This window comes from Eimeria tenella, genomic scaffold (genome assembly GCF_000499545.2).
Source record: "Eimeria tenella Houghton genomic scaffold, Eth_scaff1754, whole genome shotgun sequence".
Classification (NCBI taxonomy): domain Eukaryota; phylum Apicomplexa; class Conoidasida; order Eucoccidiorida; family Eimeriidae; genus Eimeria; species Eimeria tenella.
In genome coordinates, this window is record NW_013541583.1 from 12812 (window position 1) to 13407 (window position 596).

The 596-nt window shown below is 64.8% G+C and overlaps 1 protein-coding gene across 1 annotated transcript in view; it reads right to left on the reverse strand.

The window, feature by feature from the left end:
* ETH_00040515 (ATP-citrate synthase, putative) overlaps positions 1-596 on the reverse strand; it is a gene marked incomplete at both ends in the record, with an annotated part of 2789 nt that overhangs the window by 2140 nt on the left and 53 nt on the right. Inside the window, one exon of the mRNA XM_013373806.1 lies at positions 1-595. Within this exon, the coding sequence (XP_013229260.1) occupies positions 1-595 (595 nt within the window). The remainder of the gene's footprint in view (position 596) is intronic.

The following is a 596-nucleotide window of genomic DNA, read 5'->3' on the forward strand; positions in this document are numbered from 1 at the left end:
CCTCGCCCTCCGGCGGGCTCTCCGGAAAGGCCTTGTCCTGCGGAAGCAGCGCGAAGGGAATGATGGAAGTCATGAAGGTCTCGGGCCCGAAAACCTTCATGGGAATGCCCAGCTCCGCGCCCACCTCGCGCATCAGCCGCAGCCCGTCTTGGTACCCGGGGCCCCCCCTGCGGACAAAGACCTGCACTTTGAAGGCCAACAGCTTGGCAGCAAACAAACGCAGGGCCCTGATGATCCCCTTGAAGGTCTCGGAGACAGAAGTGAAGTTGGCGATGCCCCCGCCGATCAGCAGCACCTTGCCCTCCGGCCGGAAGGTCCCCGCTGCAGTCACCAGGCTTAACACTGTTTTAGCGTATTCGAACGTTGCTGCTTCTCCGGGGGCCCCCGAGTACTCCCCGTAGTTGCACAGCTCCTCCCCGAGGCCCAGCTCCCAGATGGTGTCTGCAAACACCACCGAGGCCCCCCCGCCCGCAATCAGCGTCCAGATGCGCCCCCGGGGGTTCAGCACTGTCAGCTTCAGAGACGCCCCCGTCTTCTGGTCCAGCTCCCTGCGCGCCAGCAGCAGCAGCAGCAGCAGCAGCAGCAGCAGCAGGTGG